We start from the raw sequence: 13,236 nt of genomic DNA, 5'->3' as shown, positions 1-13,236 counted from the left end.
TCTCTTCAATAAATCCTTGCATTCTTTTTTTGATATCGGATTATTTGTTGATGACTTTGGATAGTTTTTGAATTCCCCTTTGACCAATTCAAAATGGCTGACCCTTCTCAAGTCCCAAAATTCAGGAAGTGTAATGCTAGGGACTGTTCAAGGCGTCTTCCGAAGGCCTCTATCGATCCTCACACCGTTTGTTCCAATTGTCGGGATAAAACCTGTCAATTGGAAGATCGATGTGAGGAATGCGTTGGGCTTTCGGAATTCGATTTTATCGAATTCCAAAAATATACACGTAGGCTAGAGAGAGATAGAGTCAGGAGAAGTTCATCTCGTTCTGTTGATTTTTCCTCTTGCCTACAACCAACCACACACACGGTTGTGCGTCCTGTGGACGCTGAGGCGACCTTCTTGCGCACTCCAGCTGAGAGAGTCCCGCCACCCATGCGGTCCAGTGTGCCCTGCCAGCCGCATGTTGACGTTCAGCGACGCACGGAACCTTCCGTTGACGTTCGCGAGGTACAACAACCGTCAGAGTTGTTTTGTTTTGACGCGGTGCGTCAACCTCCGCAACCCAGTGTGGTTGCCACTGCTCTCCCACATCAGACTAGACAGTCTGGAGTAGACGTTATGCGTCCCCGCGCCGCTATGGTTGTTGCCAGCTCACAGACTGGGCAACAGTTCCATGACGTTGCGTCCGGTTCAGTCACGCGTGCACCCGTGCGACCGGACTCAGCTAACCAGCCGATACCTACTCCATTGCCGCTTCCTCCTCAATACTCGGATGATGGACTCTCTGATGATGACGATGCGGCACACGTTGATGAACCACATTCGGACCTTGACGAGCCCAAGTCCACGCAACCCTCTTTGGACTTTAGAAAAGTTCTTGCTCTGTTCAAAGAGATGTTTCCGGACCAGTTTGTGTCTGTGGCTCCGCGCTCTCCTCCGTCAGAGTTTGCTTTAGGTACGCAGTCATCCTCGCCTGCCTTTACTAGACTCGTCCTCGCACGCTCGTCCAAGAGAGCTTTACGAGTTATAGGAGAATGGATGCAGTCCAAAAAGAGTCTAGGGAAGACAGCCTTTACGTTTCCCCCTGCTAGACTCTCTTCCAGATCGAGCGTCTGGTATGCCACGGGAGAAGTTCTCGGCTTGGGAGTTCCTGCCTCTGCCCAGGGCGACTTCTCAAGTCTTATAGACTCTCCCCGCAGGCTAGCCATAAGACGCTCTAAGATTTGCTGGTCACCTTCGGACCTAGACCATCTGTTGAAAGGGTTATTTAGAGCCTTCGAGGTCTTCAACTTTTTAGACTGGTGTCTGGGAGCTTTGAGCAGGAAGATCTCCCCGACTGAGAAGGAATCTTCCTTGCTCATCATGTCCTGCATGGACAAGGCCATACGTGACGGATCTAGTGAGCTTGCTGCATCGTTCGTATCCGGAGTCCTCAAGAAGCGTGAGAACCTTTGCTCTTTCCTGTCAGCTGGAGTGACACCGTGTCAAAGATCAGAACTTCTGTTTGCTCCTCTCTCTAAGTGCCTTTTTCCAGGGGACTTGATTAAGGAGATTGCTGCTTCTTTGATACAGAAGGACACCCATGACCTGGTTGCGTCCTCTGCCCGCAAAGCCACCCCCTTTGCCTACCTTGTCAGCTAGACCAAGGATGGACACTCCAGCGTCCCGATTTATTCCGCCCTTTCGTGGCAGAGCCTCCAGCAGAGGAGGTGCTCGTGCCGAAGGGAGACGTGGGAAGAAGAAAGGAACCAAGTCCTTTAAAGGCAGAGTCTGACTGCCAGCTTCTTCAGACAGCAGTGGGAGCCAGACTCAAGAACTTCTGGCAGACCTGGGAGAAGAGAGGCGCAGATACACAATCTGTGAAGTTGCTCAGAGAGGGGTACAAGATCCCGTTTGTACGAAAACCCCCTCTAGCAACGTCTCCCATCGATCTCTCTCCCAGGTACAGAGAGGAAGACAAGAGACGAGCTTTGAAACAGGAGGTGTCTCTCTTACTAGAAAAGGGAGCGGTAGTCAAAGTCCTGGACCATCAAACCCCGGGCTTCTACAACCGTCTCTTCTTAGTGGCAAAGAAGACAGGAGGGTGGAGGCCGGTGCTAGACGTCAGTGCGCTGAATGTCTTTGTCACAAAGCAGACGTTCTCCATGGAGACCACAAAGTCCGTTCTAGCAGCGGTCAGAAGGGAAGACTGGATGGTCTCTTTAGACCTAAGGGACGCATACTTTCACGTCCCCATCCACCCAGACTCCCAACCTTTTCTGAGATTTGTTTACGAAAAGGTTGTCTACCAGTTTCAAGCCCTGTGCTTTGGCCTAAGCACAGCTCCTCTTGTGTTTACGAGGCTGATGAGGAATGTAGCCAAATTCCTTCATTTAGCGGACATCAGAGCCTCCCTCTATTTGGACGACTGGCTTCTAAGAGCTTCTTCCAGTCGTCGCTGTCTGAAGGATCTAAAGTGGACTCTAGATCTGACCAAGGAATTGGGTCTCCTGGTCAATATGGAAAAGTCTCAAGTGGTCCCATCCCAAACTATTGTGTATTTAGGGATGGAGATTCACAGTCTAGCTTTTCGGGCTTTTCCGTCGGCCCCCAGAACAAGTCAAGCCCAGTTATGCATCCAGAACATGCTGAAGAAGGAACGATGTTCAGTCAGGCAGTGGATGAGTCTGATAGGGACGCTATCATCCCTGGAACAGTTCGTATCGTTAGGAAGACTACACCTCCGTCCTCTTCAATATCACCTAGCTGTTTACTGGAAAAAGGACAAGACGCTAGAAGCGGTCTCGATCCCCATTTCCGAGAAGATGAAGTCTTCCCTGACTTGGTGGAAGGACAGTATCAGCCTCAGAGAGGGTCTGCCCCTGGCTGTTCAGACTCCCAACCACGTTCTCTTCTCGGACGCATCGGACACAGGCTGGGGCGCGACATTAGACGATCGGGAATGCTCGGGAACTTGGAACTCGAGTCAAAGGACAATGCATATCAACTGCAAGGAGCTACTGGCAGTTCATCTGGCCTTGAAAAGCTTCAAGTCTCTCCTTCAAGGCAAAGTGGTGGAGGTGAACTCGGACAACACCACGGCTTTGGCGTACATCTCCAAGCAAGGAGGGACCCACTCTATGACGTTGTACGAGATCGCAAGGGACCTCCTCACCTGGTCAAAAGATCTAAACATTTCACTAGTAACGAGGTTCATCCAAGGCAACTTGAATGTCATGGCAGATTGCCTCAGTCGGAAGGGACAAATCATTCCAACAGAATGGACCCTACACAAGGATGTGTGCAAGAGACTGTGGGCCACATGGGGCCAGCCTACCATAGATCTCTTCGCAACCTCGATGACCAAGAGGCTCCCAATATATTGCTCACCAATCCCGGACCCAGCAGCAGTTCATATAGATGCCTTTCTCCTAGATTGGTCACATCTAGACCTATATGCATTCCCCCCGTTCAAGATTGTCAACAAGGTACTGCAGAAGTTCGCCTCTCACGAAGGGACAAGGTTGACGTTAGTTGCTCCCCTCTGGCCCGCGAGAGAATGGTTCACCGAGGTACTTCGATGGCTAGTAGACGTTCCCAGAAATCTTCCTCTAAGGGTGGACCTTCTACGTCAGCCACACGTAAAGAAGGTACACCAAGGCCTCCACGCTCTTCGTCTGACTGCCTTCAGACTATCGAAAGACTCGAGAGCTAGAGGCTTTTCAAAGGAGGCAGCCAGGGCGATTGCTAGAGCAAGGAGGACATCCACCCTTAGAGTCTACCAATCGAAGTGGGAAGTCTTCCGAAACTGGTGCAAGTCAGTATCAGTATCCTCGACCAGTACCTCTGTAACTCAAATAGCTGACTTCCTTTTATACCTGAGGAAAGAAAGATCTCTTTCAGCTCCCACTATCAAGGGTTACAGAAGCATGTTGGCATCAGTCTTCCGTCACAGAGGCTTAGATCTTTCCAACAACAAAGATCTACAGAACCTCCTTAAGTCTTTTGAGACCACGAAGGAGCGTCGTTTGGCTACACCTGGTTGGAATTTAGACGTGGTACTAAGATTCCTCATGTCAGAAAGGTTCGAGCCGCTACAATCAGCCACCTTTAAAGATCTCACTTTAAAGACTCTTTTCCTGGTTTGCTTAGCCACAGCTAAGAGTCAGTGAGATTCACGCCTTCAGCAGGAACATCGGATTTTCATCTGAAACGGCTACATGTTCTTTACAACTTGGTTTTCTAGCCAAAAACGAGCTACCTTCTCGTCCTTGGCCGAAATCGTTCGATATTCCAAGCCTATCAAATATGGTTGGAAATGAACTAGAAAGAGTCTTATGCCCTGTGAGAGCTCTTAAGTTCTATTTAAGACGAACTAAACCTTTACGAGGACAGTCAGAAGCTTTATGGTGTTCAGTTAAGAAACCATCTTTGCCTATGTCAAAGAATGCTTTATCCTATTTTATCAGACTGTTAATACGAGAAGCTCATTCCCATCTGAGTGAGGAAGACCAAGCTTTGCTGAAGGTAAGGACACATGAAGTTAGAGCTGTCGCAACTTCAGTGGCCTTTAAACAAAATAGATCTCTGCGAAGTATAATGGACGCAACCTATTGGAGAAGCAAGTCAGTGTTCGCGTCTTTTTATCTTAAAGATGTCCAGTCTCTTTACGAGAACTGCTACACCCTGGGACCATTCGTAGCAGCGAGTGCAGTAGTGGGTGAGGGCTCAACCACTACAATCCCCTAATTCCATAGCCTTTTTAATCTTTCTCTTGAAATGTTTTTATTGTTGTTTTTGGGTTGTCCGGAAGGCTAAGAAGCCTTTCGCATCCTGGTTGATTTGGCGGGTGGTCAAATTCTTTTCTTGAGAAGCGCCTAGATTAGAGGTTTTGATGAGGTCCTGTGGTATGGGTTGCAACCCTTCATACTTCATATCCTAGGGTCGCTCAGCATCCTAAGAGGATCGCGAGGCTCCGTAAGGAAGACGTACTTAAAAAGGCAGAGTAATTGTTCAAGTCGACTTCCTTACCAGGTACTTATTTATTTTATGTTTGTTATTTTGATAACTTCTAAAATGAAATAAAAAATCCTTAGCTCATAATAATGTAAACATTTATTGCTGATCTCTACCCACCCCCCTGGGTGTGAATCAGCTTATATAATCACCGGCTAAGTTAAATATTGAAAAATGTTTTGATAATAAAATAAATTTTTGAATATACTTACCCGGTGATTATATATTAAAGGACCCTCCCTTCCTCCCCAATAGAAACGCAGTGGACCGAGGAGAAAATTGAGTTCTTTGTTTACAATGAGTACTGAGTACCTGCACGACAGATGGCGCTGTTGAAGTACACCCCCTACCTGCATAGCGATCGCTGGCGGATTTTTTCCGTAGAGTTTTCTGTCGAGCAGCAGAGCTGCAGCTTATATAATCACCGGGTAAGTATATTCAAAAATTTATTTTATTATCAAAATAACATTTTGAAAGTTTGCTGAATGTTGAGGATAATAGGGAGGCAGATATAATTGCTGTTCCAGGTGTTGAGGTGCCAGTGATGGGAGATGAGAAAGAGAGAGATTACAATAGATAAAGTGAGGAGAGCACTAGATGAAACGAGAGTAGGAAAAGCATCTGGTATGGATGGTGTGAAAGCTGAGATGTTGAAAGAAGGGGGTGTGACTGTACTTGAATGGTTGGTGAGATTGTTTAATATGTGTTTTGTGTTGTCAATGGTACCAGTAGATTGGGTTTGTGCATGTATTGTACCACTATATAAGGGTAAGGGAGATGTGCATGAGTGTTGTAATTCAAGAGGTATTAGTTTGTTGAGTGTAGTTGGAAAAGTGTATGGTAGAGTATTGATTAATAGGATTAAGGATAAAACAGAGAATGCAATCTTGGAAGTACAGGGTGGTTTTAGAAGAGGTAGGGGTTGTATGAATCAGATTTTTACAGGTAGGCAGATATGCGAGAAATATTTAGCAAAAGGTAAGGAGGTGTATGTTGCGTTTATGGATCTGGAGAAAGCATATGATAGAGTTGATAGGGAAGCAATGTGGAATGTGATGAGGTTATATGGAGTTGGTGGAAGGTTGTTGCAAGCAGTGAAAAGTTTCTACAAAGGTAGTAAAGCATGTGTTAGAATAGGAAATGAAGTGAGTGATTGGTTTCCGGTGAGAGTGGGGCTGAGACAGGGATGTGTGATGTCGCCGTGGTTGTTTAACTTGTATGTTGATGGAGTGGTGAGAGAGGTGAATGCTCGAGTGCTTGGACGAGGATTAAAACTGGTAGGCGAGAATGACCATGAATGGGAGGTAAATCAGTTGTTGTTTGCGGATGATACTGTACTGGTAGCAGACACAGAAGAGAAGCTTGACCGACTAGTGACAGAATTTGGAAAGGTGTGTGAGAGAAGGAAGTTGAGAGTTAATGTGGGTAAGAGTAAGGTTATGAGATGTACGAGAAGGGAAGGTGGTGCAAGGTTGAATGTCATGTTGAATGGAGAGTTACTTGAGGAGGTGGATCAGTTTAAGTACTTGGGGTCTATTGTTGCAGCAAATGGTGGAGTGGAAGCAGATGTACGCCAGAGAGTGAATGAAGGTTGCAAAGTGTTGGGGGCAGTTAAGGGAGTAGTAAAAAATAGTGGGTTGGGCATGAATGTAAAGAGAGTTCTATATGAGAAAGTGATTGTACCAACTGTGATGTATGGATCGGAGTTGTGGGGAATGAAAGTGATGGAGAGACAGAAATTGAATGTGTTTGAGATGAAGTGTCTAAGGAGTATGGCTGGTGTATCTCGAGTAGATAGGGTTAGGAACGAAGTGGTGAGGGAGAGAACGGGTGTAAGAAATGAGTTAGCGGCTAGAGTGGATATGAATGTGTTGAGGTGGTTTGGCCATGTTGAGAGAATGGAAAATGGTTGTCTGCTAAAGAAGGTGATGAATGCAAGAGTTGATGGGAGAAGTACAAGAGGAAGGCCAAGGTTTGGGTGGATGGATGGTGTGAAGAAAGCTCTGGGTGATAGGAGGATAGATGTGAGAGAGGCAAGAGAGCGTGCTAGAAATAGGAATGAATGGCGAGCGATTGTGACGCAGTTCCAGTAGGCCCTGCTGCTTCCTCCGGTGCCTTAGATGACCGCGGAGGTAGCAGCAGTAGGGGAGTCAGCATTATGAAGCTTCATCTGTGGTGGAAATGTGGGAGGTTGGGCTGTGGCACCCTAGCAGTACCAGCTGAACTCGGTTGAGTCCCTGATTAGGCTGAAGAAACATAGAGAGTAGAGGTCCCCTTTTTGTTTTGTTTCATTGTTGGTGTCGGCTACCCCCCAAAATTGGGGGAAGTGCCTTGGTATATGGATGGCAACTGGTCTTGCTTGTGGGTAGTTCCATAGGTGAAAAAAGTGAGGATGAGGTAGGCAGCAGTCCACTGCCCTGGAAATGAGAGGTGCTCATGCTTGAGCATTTTATAAGAGATTGAGGTTTCCATCAATAAGACAAATGAATTTGAAATAAATGATGAAATATATTGGAACCTTGCATGTATTTTTAGTATGTAGCAGTACACTGTGTATACTGTATGTAAAGGATATGACAGCATGAAGCACATTTTTAATGGAATGCTGTGCAATAGTTAGATACTATAGAATAAGGAAAAAGTAAATGACTGGTGCCAGAGCTGCAGTACTTGTGACTTTTCCAGCCAGTAATTTTTATATCTAAGATTTCTTGTCTGGATAAATAACAGGCTTTTATAGAAAAAGTATATCGGTATCAAAATGCATTAAAAGACAATGTTGGTTTGGGTTGGGGTTTTTCCTCATTAATTTGTGTAATGTGGATATTTAGTTAATAGTCCACATACCCAACCATTGAATGCAGAGAAGACGGCTCAACACTGATAGGTACACTTTTTTTTCAATGTACAGCAGATTGTCAAATCATGGAAATACGTAAAGCCATTACGGAAATAATGTCAGTCTTCAACATTTGGTCAATATATTATTAATATCAAGTTATTTTTTTTTTGCTTTTGCATAGATTTATTCATTTGAATAAATAATGATGTTTTCTTTGCCATTGTGATTTTTGTATAGATTAGTTTTGTAGATTTGTTTTATGCACGGCGTTGGTTTAAAAGATTTAGTATTTGTCATAATTTGTAAATCGACTTAACGTGAAATCTTCCTTTGCAGCTTCAGCAGCAATCAACAAACGCAAATACCACAACTGTTCAGGTGTCGTCTCAAGCGCCGCCTGGAACCATAATACAACAACCTCCAAAGCCACAACCTCCTCGCAATCTCATTGATGCCAATGGAATAAGACCTAGAAAACCCTGTAATTGTACAAAAAGCCAGTGTCTTAAATTGTAAGTATATGGTAACTTTTTGGGATATCTATTGTTTGGGGTTTTACTTCTGATAATTTTTGTATGGGAGTTTTGGTGTTTCATATCTTTTTTGTGATGTTGGAAAGATGATTAATGTTAATCATCCAGAGTTCTTTGAATATGCTTTCTTCCTCCCTTCCTCCAAAAGTATATGGATGGATGTGAAGGGAATTTCCCGAGAGGATTTGCCATAGGCATGGGATTGGTATCCTCCCTGCTCAAGTCATGTACAATCCTCTTAATCACTGCTAACAACATGAAGCTTTGATGAATGTCATCGTTGAAAGAGTAACTTGCTTCATTCATTGAGGTATCCTGAGTAGAATTCCAGTTCCTTAGGTGAGAACCTAACCAGAAAATATTTTTTAGCTCTGACCTGTCTAGAATAAAAATTAATTGAAAGACCTCAGGATTATGTCAAAGGAAAGTTTATTATAACCCCTTCACTACAATGACGTTGTTCTGTCAAAACGTGCCTGGTAATACACATCGTGAGGTCGGGGTACGTCATCATTATTATTATTATTATTGTTGTCATCATCATCATTGTTATTATTACAAGCTAAGCTACGAAAGAGTGTAGCACATGGTTGTATATCACTCAGTTCACACTCAGGAAATTTCACTAAAAAATCTCTCCCTAATATTATCCCCTCCTCCTCCTGTCTCCAGCCAACCAACAGTCTGGGATTCTAGCCTTTATTTCTAAATACAATATGTAAAAGCTATTTTTTTTTTTTTTCGTTGCCATACAATAGTCACACCACTCTCTTTAGCCATTGGCGACATCCCCTACCTGAGGCATTACTCAAACCTTCCGACACCCCCAGCTTGGAGACGTAGGGATCCTCACATCCCATCCTACCACCAACCAAAATACTTGCGATTCTAGTCTTTATTCATGATTATTTAAGGTCTATTTTAGTGTATTTGCATCTCACCTCACCACCAACTAAAATACTTGCGATTCTAGTCTTTATTCATGATTATTTAAGGTCTATTTTAGTGTATTTGCATCTCACCTCACCACCAACCAAAATACTTGCGATTCTAGTCCTTATTCATGATTATTTAAGGTCTATTTTAGTGTATTTGCATCTCACCTCACCACCAACCAAAATACTTGCGATTCTAGTCCTTATTCATGATTATGCAAGGTCTATTTTATTGGTCTTTAATGTTTTCATAGTGTTTAAATTGCAGAGAAATTCTGTTCACCTCTGACAAGTCCAACCTACGAGGAGACTAAAATTTACCAGTAATGCAAATTGTTGACACATAAGAAGATTTGTCATGTTCTTATTTTATTCTTTTTCTCTCGACTATTATTTTTACCAAATAATATCTTGAAGTCTTGAATATTTCATATTAGTATTGTTAGTTATTTTGCCATGCTATGAATGTTGTATTCCTGCCTGATCTTCAATAGCTGATTCTTTATCTTGAATTGTTGGACAAAAGGTTGAGGTTTGTTAAATTCTTTATCCCTGAACTAGCTATCAACTTTGGATGCCGTCGTCCAGTTGGTGCATTTTGTATGCTGTGTAAGATTTTTCATGACTGTTCAACCTTTACATTCAGATCTTCCAAGAGTAAACAAGCCACCTCATAGTATTAGAAATGCTCTGGTTATGTTTTTGAAGTGATTCTCCCAATTATTTATTTGAATCGGTGGAATTTCAGAAGTTCGAGGTGGTTCTACTGCATTTTTGTTAATTAGTTGGTCTTAGTCTCTTTTCATAGATTATTTGGTATCTGATTTATTGTGTTATGAATATTATTTGATATATTTTGTTGTTTATCTTACAGTTCATTATGTATCCATTTAAATTATTTTTACTTGATGCGTTTCTTTTCTAAATAGGAGTCTTTGGCTTGTAGAATACTGCTTTTCCATCTAAGATTTCATATTTGGCTGTAATAATAATAATAATAATAATAATAATAATAATATTTGGATATAACCTTATTGCAGGTTTCCTTATGGTTTGTTGCTCCTTAGAAGGGTACTGAAAATATCTGCTGCTCCCTCCTCTTGGTATTTTCAGTTTTCTGCCAGCCAATATGATATTACTCATATTCTTAATAATACCCAAAGTTGTTACTGAATCGAGGTGCTTCTACACTTGGAATATGGTTCTCGAGTGTAAAACTTCTAAGGTCTACAAAGTTAGGTGGGGGTGATTGGTGTCCTCGTAGGACTGTGTTGCATTCCTCCATAACAATGATTGCCAGTAAGTAGAGAATCATCCAAATAATTTGTTCTTTTGTTCTTGATTGCCCTACATTGTGTGTGACACAGGCTCTTGCTTATCATCCTAATGAAGATGACTAAGTTAAGCCACCAAGAGCTGTGCCTTTGATACCTCTGATAAGAGGAATCAAGGAAGATATTTCTTTGGCCTTGGAGTATGCCTGAAGGAGGAGGATGATCCTGAGCTGAAAAGCTTTTCATCCTGTGATGCTCAAGAAGAGCAACTTATTAAAGTTATTTATTTCTCGTCTTTTTTTTTTGTATTTGTTTAACCTATTTGTGGTGTGCAAATCCGTACTCATTCATGCTTTGTATGATTTTCTGATGGTCCTACATAAAATCTAAGGTCATGGATACATATTCATTTTGGAAATATTTGTAAGAGGTCTCAACATTTTCAGTTTTTATTGAAAACATGAAAGTGTCGTGCACATAACTAATTGATAAGAAATGTTTTTGTAAAAGGAAATCTTTTGAAAGATTCCCTTTTCTTTTATTTCTCTATCTGTCATGGCACTTTTGGTCGTGCATCTAGCTAGCAATGCTATGGGACTGCGTTCGAGTCTCTGACCGAACAAGGGGAAGGGATGGGAGTATTCCTAAAAATTGAGATAAGTAAATCAGGTACCTAGTTAGCCGACCAATGTGGGTCACAGCTAGGATGGAGAGCGAAAGAAATAATGAGAGAAGAAAAGGTAATCTGAGGGACAATTGCTCTCTGAAAATTTGATGATAACCTCAGACATTTCTTCTAGGTGTATACATGTATATTTTGAATGATAAATCACCTTAAATTGTATGCTCTTAAAGTTTGTCATTTATTTGAATCCTTCAAGTATTTTTTCATCACACTTCTATGGTTACAGTAAGGCTTAAAAAGTTCAGTTATAAAAGGCCTACTAACCAGAAAATAAACTAACCTTAAGGCTAATATATTTTTATGTGCTAAATCAATAACAAATAAGATAGCAGGTAAAAAACGTTCAGTTATAAATATTGCTTAATTACCCTTAGAGAAGTATTTTTTAGTGTTCAGTGTATTGTGTGTATATTTGGTACGCAAGTGTTCCATTTATTATTTTATGCATCTATTACAGGTACTGTGATTGTTTTGCAAATGGTGAGTTTTGCAATAACTGCAATTGTTCAAATTGTTTCAATAACTTAGGTCATGAAGAAGATAGACAGAAAGCAATCAAGGCCTGTCTAGACAGAAATCCTCAAGCATTCCGGCCAAAAATTGGAAAGGGAGGCACTGACAATGAGAGAAGACATAATAAAGGATGTAACTGCAAACGTTCTGGTTGCCTTAAAAATTACTGCGAATGTTACGAAGTAAGTCTCATTTATTTGTATTTTCAAGAGTAAGGGTTTGAAATTCCGTTAGAGGATTTTTAGATATTTTCTTTTAAGCATAGGGAAAATGTAGCTAACTGTAGCTAAAGGGTCTTTTTAGCTATTCTTTAAGTCCCTAGCTGCATCCTTTCATCATGCTCTTATTTCAGAAAATTAAAAAGTGGAAGAAAAATCTTGCAAAAGAAAAAAATGTGTGGAAAATGAGGGAAATAAAATGTAAGATAGAAAATGCAGAACAAAAGATTATGCAGTCGAAAGAAAATGAAAAAAGGGACTTAGAAGAAAGGACACTTCAAAATATAAAAAGAAACCCCAAAGTACTTTACTCCTATGCAAAAAAGATGAATAAAAGGAGAATAGAAATAGGCCCTCTAAGAATTGAAGGATGGCTAACGAATGAAAAAAAGGAAATATGCAACATATTAGCAGAAAAATATAAGAGTGAGTTCACGCCAAGAATTGCGAATGAGAATGATGAAACAGAAATGAGAGAAGAAAATGTTGAATATCTAACGGATATAGATATTAATGAAGCAGATATTGTCACGGCTATAAACGAAATTAAAAATGGATCGGCAGCCGGACCAGATGGAGTTCCAGCGATTTTGTTAAAAAAAACTGCAAACACTATCGCGAAGCCACTTGCAATACTGCTAAGACAGAGTATAGATATGAGCGAGATATATGTTAAACATAAATTAGCTTATATAACCCCTATCTTCAAAAGTGGATCAAGACTAGAGGCAAGCAATTATAGACCTGTTAGTCTAACATCACATATTATGAAAGTGTATGAGAGGGTAATAAAAAAGAAAATAATGAACCATTTGGTCAAAAATAATTTGTTTAATATGGGTCAACACGGTTTCGTACCTGGAAAAAGTACACAGACCCAACTGATAGCTCACTATGAAAACATATACAATAATATGATAAATGAAAAAGACACAGATGTGATCTATCTAGATTTTGCAAAAGCCTTTGACAAGGTAGACCATAACATATTGGAGAAAAAAATGAGAAAGCATAATATTGTGGGAAAGATAGGAAAATGGGTAAAAGAATTCCTGCAAAACAGAAAACAGATAGTGGTTGCAAATGACGAGAAATCAGATGAAGCCCAGGTAATATCTGGTGTGCCCCAAGGTACGGTATTAGCTGCACTGCTATTTGTTATTATGATCTCAGACATAGACTGTGATGTTGAAAACTCCGTAGTGAGAAGTTTCGCCGATGACACAAGAATAAGT

General features: G+C 41.5%; 1 protein-coding gene across 5 annotated transcripts in view; it reads left to right on the top strand.

Annotated features, from left to right (window-relative positions):
- Nucleotides 1-13,236, top strand: part of LOC137640282 (protein lin-54 homolog) — a 72,469-nt gene that overhangs the window by 38,172 nt on the left and 21,061 nt on the right. For all 5 annotated transcript variants that reach the window (XM_068372885.1, XM_068372887.1, XM_068372888.1 and 2 more), the window contains 2 exons: nucleotides 8,180-8,355; nucleotides 11,728-11,965. In XM_068372885.1, the coding sequence (XP_068228986.1) occupies nucleotides 8,180-8,355; nucleotides 11,728-11,965 (414 nt within the window). The remainder of the gene's footprint in view (nucleotides 1-8,179; nucleotides 8,356-11,727; nucleotides 11,966-13,236) is intronic.

This window comes from Palaemon carinicauda, chromosome 4 (assembly GCF_036898095.1).
Source record: "Palaemon carinicauda isolate YSFRI2023 chromosome 4, ASM3689809v2, whole genome shotgun sequence".
Classification (NCBI taxonomy): Eukaryota; Metazoa; Arthropoda; class Malacostraca; order Decapoda; family Palaemonidae; genus Palaemon; species Palaemon carinicauda.
The sequence above is the reverse complement of the archived record's forward strand: the minus strand, read 5'-3'. Positions and strand labels throughout refer to the sequence as shown.